The following is a 6,117-nucleotide window of genomic DNA, read 5'->3' as shown; positions in this document are numbered from 1 at the left end:
AATTTCTAGTCTCTGCCTATCACTTCCATGAAGTTTTAATTTCCCCCGAAGTGGCAGCTTTCCCTTTCCTCAGAGAAGCTGAATTAAAAATTGTTTTGTGTGCTTAGCAGCTTGAATAATCCACATCGACCACTGTCAGAGGTTTCACCTTCACAAATGCACTACAGTGTAGCTCTGAATAGCAATGATAATCACATTACTGCTTATTTTCACTTTACTTTTTATGTAACTTTAGTAGTTCATAGATGACATTGAGGGCTAACACACTGCACTTCTTAAACTATCTGTGTTTATAATTATTGGACAGAAACAACCGATGTCATAGTACACGTGTGCATGCCTTCTGGTTACAAAGTGTAGAAAAATGAGTTAGTTAAAAGTGAGAAACGTTGGCAGGTAGATTTGTTTTTAAGCATCTCTACCCAGCTTTGCCACAGTTCAGTTTAACTACATCAGTTCAGTTTTTGTATATTTGTACATAAACCTAAAACAAACTAAAACCCCAAAATAAATGCTAAACAGACGAGCAGCAGCAACTAATAGACAGCAGCTATCAGGAGTCTTACTGGATGGGCAGGCTCATATTGGGAAATACAGCCTTTAAAATGCTCCGGTCTTGAACAACTTGGGACTATAAAGATCAAAACCAACATTTCAAATTGGACAGAAATGTGGATAACTATAGTCTCAATATTCATGTAATGTGCTCAGTGCAGTATATCCTGTCAGTCACATCGTCAACGTACAGTATTGTGAATCAGTTAAAATTATCCAAACACTCTTCAAAGTTAGACCTTTCCTTAACATGTTACTACAATCTAACCTTGACATTTCAAGAGCATGAATCACTGTGGCAAGGTCATCTTTATCCAAGAAAGGGTATAGCTGGCACACCAACCATAGATGAGAAAAGGCACTTTGAGGTATAGAAGGCCATAGACGAAGGTGGAAAGAAAAGGATCTGCCATACTATGACCCTGCTTCTTACGCAGGAGTGCTTACCCCATCGACAAGCTCCTATCATCTTAGTCACCTGTAAGGTTTAGGACACGGGGTCAGCAACCTTTTTCGGCCGTGTGCCAGTCCACCGTCCCTTAGACCATGTCGTGGGCTGGACTATATATTTTTTTGGGGGGGGGGGAATGAACGAATTCCTATGCCCCACAAATAACCCAGAGATGCATTTTTAATAAAAGCACACATTCTGCTCATGTAAAAACACCAGGCAGGCCCCACAAATAACCCAGAGATGCATTTTAAATAAAAGGGCACATTCTACTCATGTAAAAGCACGCTGATTCCCGGACCATCCGCTGGCCGGATTGAGAAGGTGATTGGGCTGTATCCGGCCCATGGGCCTTAGGTTGCCTACCCCTGGTTTAGGAATACATGAATCTGAGACCTGGACCATTTTGTCTTTTATTTTTTTCTAGCGTTGCCACTTTCTGCTTCACTCTGCCTTGGTCCAGCTCCATTCTTGCCAAAACAAAGCAAAAATGAAAATGAAATTTTAAAAATGAAATACTCATGACTGATGGGTCAAATTACTAAACCAACTAGAACAGGTTATTTTCATCAGGTGAAAATGAAATGCATGTTTGGTAGCTAGAGTGTAAAGTAGTATTGTTAGAGAAAATATTAAATAGGTTCTTCTTTACACAGAAATGTCTCCCTTGGCTCATTTTGTCTGGTAGAGGCATTGATTCAATTTAAAGATTTAACTGAGGGCTAGCATGCTCTTATTCAGATTTTATAGTAACTTAATTATTCTTTAAGAGAAGCATTGTATCTAGTAAAGAGGATATTTGCCGTCCATCAATAGCTGTCATCAGGGTCCAGGGATGACTTATTCAGGAGATGGACACATTTTCTGTATTAGGTTGAGCTGATGCATTTTAGAAATATACCTTAGTAATACAAGATACAAGTCAACTTATTTTATCCCAGAGCTCTTATCGACTGTTACGTGACTTCTCATTCTCTTATTCAAAACCCGATAAAGTTGCTTAGTTCAGAACATGACATAATCAAATAAGTTGTTATATTGGTGGTTCCTCTTATATGTCCCAACAGCTCAAGGAGAAGTAAAGAGCAGAGTCAGGAATCGGGCAGATCAGCTTTAATCCTTGTAATTAGGTCTGTAGAGTAAAGGAAGATTAGCTGCTGCATGCACACAAGAAGATGTCTAATTGCATCAGTAGCATCGTAATCTTTGCCCAATCAGGCAATTGTCTTGATATACTTCACTTGAAATAGGATCATGTAATTTACCTAACCTTTCTCTCTCTCTCTCTCTCTTTTTTTAGCTCTGTAGAAAGTGTTTTGAAAACCCTCGTGAAAAACTGTAGACCGTAAGTACTTTTAACAACTTTCAAAGCCGTTATGTATTTCTTGAAGAGAAATATTTTCTCTTTAAAGACTTAAATGGCAAGATAGCTCTACATGTGGGTAAGGGGGCATTCCCGTTAGCCTTTTATGAAAGCGGGGGAAGTCCTGTGTGTTTATGGGGTTTTGCCATCAGCAGTGGGCAACAGAAGCCCTTCAGATACTGCACTTTTAAATTCATGAAGCTACTGGTGGAAAATAGAACACATGCATCCCTGAGAGATTAAATTGTGTAAGCAATTTTTAATTCCCTCCTCCCCACTTACTCAGTAGTGAAGACTATAGTTATTTGTTGTTAATAAATATGTCAGTTATGACATGAACATATTTTTGGTTAGAAGACTCCTTGTGTTAAGAACTACTTCTATCTCATTCATAAACAAAGTAGTTGGGCCAGGTTAATCTTAATCTGACATATTGTAACCCTTTCATGTAACTGTGCTGTTCCTTATATTTTTCATTCCCCAAGATGCATTCACATATAATGTGCTGTTAATTTTTCTTTGATACTATTATGCTTGTATATTTTATAGACGGAAATGCATTCACTGACATACTTAAAGTAAATCTTTCCAAATGAATTATCTCCTCTCAGATCTTGTTTGGGCCACTATCTACCATTGGGGCAAGCTAAACACTGGTCTCCAAAAAAGAGAGTCTTATTGTTCTATTTGTGTAGTTTGGGAACTAATGCATAAAGAATGTTGTCAGCATTGTATAAACCCGGCATACTGTTAATGACACAAACTTTTTTTAAAAGAATATCTTTATTTATTTAAATTGCACACTTATACAAAGAATTTACAATCTCATACTACAAAAAGAAAATTAAAGAAAAAACAACTAAGAAAAAAGAAAAGAAAATACAGAAAAAAGAAAAAGCAAATTTACGTACATTAAAAAACACTTAATCTTCCTAATTAATACTTAATTAAACACTTAAATATTTAAGTGACTATTCTTTATTGTGAGATTATTTTTTACCGCCACACATTTTATAAGCAAAGTTATAGTTTTGCTTTTGCCAAATGTGTGGCTGTTGGGTGGGAGCATGGCTTCTGGGCTCTGCTTGGGAGACCTGGCTGCACATCACTACAGTCCCCTCATGCACTCTTTAAATGCATGATCTCTCTCTCTCCTGCTTCCAGTTCTCATAAGAACATCTGTTTTGTCCTTCTGCGTCAGGCCAAAGGTCCATCTAGAATAGAAGCCAGCCAGATACCTTATGAATGGCCACAGTCAGGCCATGCAAGTGATGGCAATCCCATCTTCTTTTGCCCCCTCCCTCCGTTACTGGTTTTCAGGGCTTATTGCCTCTGTACACTGAGGTCCTGTTTAGCTACCATGATCACCTTTCCTTCATTCTCTCCAATGCTGTTTAAAAAGACGCCTGAGCCTAGTGGCTTCTATCGCTGCACCTTGTGTCAGTGAATTCTACCCATCTGATTAAATATGTTGCTGAATTACCACTTGTGCATATGAGCCAACCCATCACATCCCTCTTTCCCTTTAGGTATTTCCCCGAAAATGCAACAGCCGAGATGCTAGATGAATGGCGGCCGCTAATGTGCCCTTTTGATGTTACTATGCAGAAGGCCATCACTTACTTTGAACTGTTTCTGCCTACCACTCTTCCTCCAGAACTCCACCACAAAGGCTTTAGGTGAGTTGGTCTTAGTTACTTCAAGATGTTCTCACTGAACAATCTATCGCATGGAAGGCTTTTGAATAAATTATATATGTAATGAACTGCACCATGTACTTCATTGTAGAGTTACATTCTGAATGCCTGTTTGTAACAGGAATGATCTAATCAGTTTACGTGAGAGCTGATCTCCAGAATTAACTCTCTTACAATTGATACTCTCTCTCTCTCTCTCTCTCTCTCTCTCTCTCTCTCTCTCTCTCTCTCTCTCCCCCCCCCTCTCTATATATATTCAATTAAAGTTCTAGTTCTTGAGTGGGAAGCAAATGAGTTGCTGATATTGAGCATCATTGCCTGACTATTTTCTTTCTACAGCAAGAATACTGTAGATACCATTGCTTTTTATTGACTGATGTACCAACTCTAATAACTTGATTTGGGTGCAGAATCATATTGGAGCCCTAAGCCTTAAACAAACCAAGCCTTTTAATGTCTAGACTTTCGGTTCAGGCTCCAGTGCCTGTCTCCAAAGGGAGGTAAGGCTGTGTATTCGCTGGTAGCTCAAAACTGGCAAAATTCCCATTATCCCAAGTGCACTACTTTTTTCATATTGCAAGATGTGCTTAGGAAGGTCAGAGGCAGCATGAGAGAACTCTTGTTTGCCTACCCTACCTGTTCCTTGCTTTGTTCATGGACTCCCACAATCCTGGAGCTGGCATTCCTTTGATTAAAGAGGTTCTGGTCATTGACATGTGTGAATAGATTTGGCATGTTTCAATTTGGCTTTCAGTTCCTGTGCATTTCAGTGCTATAATAATGGTGCCAAGGGTTAAAATTTCTAATGAATGGACTGTGGCTCTTTTGAATCTTTTTTTAGTTTGTCAGCAATGAAATACGAAGCAGGTTTAAGGGAACCATGCATTGATGCAAATATTTGCATGACTAGTTGCGTCCAAAGGTGCTTTAGGCTTGCATTTCTCAAACAGCATATCCCTGTGCCACTAGGCAAGCTTGTTTTGAATGAGGAGAGTTTCAAAAGCAGTTTGTGATGTGACATTGAGGCTTGCAATTCAAGGGGGGGGGGGAGTAAAAATATTACCTTAGTCATGCCCTAGAAGTTGGCCACACTTACAGAAGCTCATTGTATCTCAGCCGTGGCTTCTTGAGTGATCAGGATCTGTTCCCAGTGTACCTAAGCTGCAGACTTTGCCATAAGCATATTTTATTCTGGCTCCTTTTTCAGAATTTGCAGCTTCTTTATCAAGCAACTATTGCTAAAAGATTGGGGTAATATTTGTACATATGTGTACAAATATGTACACATATGTGTGGGAAGTAGTTAGAAGTTGATGGGCGGAAGCCTGCCCCCCAGTGGATTTCTTAGCAGAATATGTCTCCAATAAGTTTGAAATCTTGCTTAGAATCTGAGCAAGGGTTTTGCCTCTTTGCAGGAACAATGATCTCTGTTTGTAAATGGTCTCTTAGAAATCACATGGTAGGGAGTGGAGAGAACGAAATCAAGCTGCATGTGTTAATATAGATGCAGTTATGGAATACAGTCAAAAGTTGGATAGCGAACTGTACAGTTGGCGCAATAGACATTCAGAAACTATGCTTCCTCATATTTTCTGCCCTCATCAGTTGAGACAGCACCATATTTATCTCCAAGCTGTTTCAGGCTGTCCTTGAATGTTCTCATTAAGTGGCTTCATATCTCAGTTGTTTCTCTTTGGGCTTATCACTTCAAGGTCATATTAAGCCACACTTATTAAAGTGCCTGTCCCCAGAATGCCTCCCCTCTGGACTGTGTCCCATCCTTGAGTTCCTTGCATAGCTTTATAAGTGGTTGCTTTCATCCTGATGGGTGGCAAACGCTGATAAGGCACACCCCATCATAGCAAACGTTATATATCATCAGCATTAGATCCATTTCAGTCCGGTTTCCGTCCTGGTTTTGGGACGGAGACGGCTCTGGTTGCCCTAACAGATGATATCCGTAGACAACTGGATCGAGGCGGGTCAGGACTGCTGATCCTTTTAGATTTGTCAGCAGCCTTTGACATGGTCGATCATGATCTTCTGGACCA

At 39.7% G+C, this 6,117-nt stretch overlaps 1 protein-coding gene across 2 annotated transcripts in view; it reads left to right on the top strand.

The window, feature by feature from the left end:
* The window catches only part of PSME4 (proteasome activator subunit 4), an 88,565-nt gene that overhangs the window by 15,721 nt on the left and 66,727 nt on the right, over positions 1-6,117 (top strand). For both annotated transcript variants that reach the window (XM_081188353.1, XM_081188354.1), the window contains 2 exons: positions 2,307-2,351; positions 3,899-4,048. In XM_081188353.1, the coding sequence (XP_081044479.1) occupies positions 2,307-2,351; positions 3,899-4,048 (195 nt within the window). The remainder of the gene's footprint in view (positions 1-2,306; positions 2,352-3,898; positions 4,049-6,117) is intronic.

Source organism: Podarcis bocagei (genome assembly GCF_964188305.1).
Source record: "Podarcis bocagei genome assembly, chromosome: 3".
NCBI classification, from domain to species: domain Eukaryota; kingdom Metazoa; phylum Chordata; class Lepidosauria; order Squamata; family Lacertidae; genus Podarcis; species Podarcis bocagei.
The sequence above is the reverse complement of the archived record's forward strand: the minus strand, read 5'-3'. Positions and strand labels throughout refer to the sequence as shown.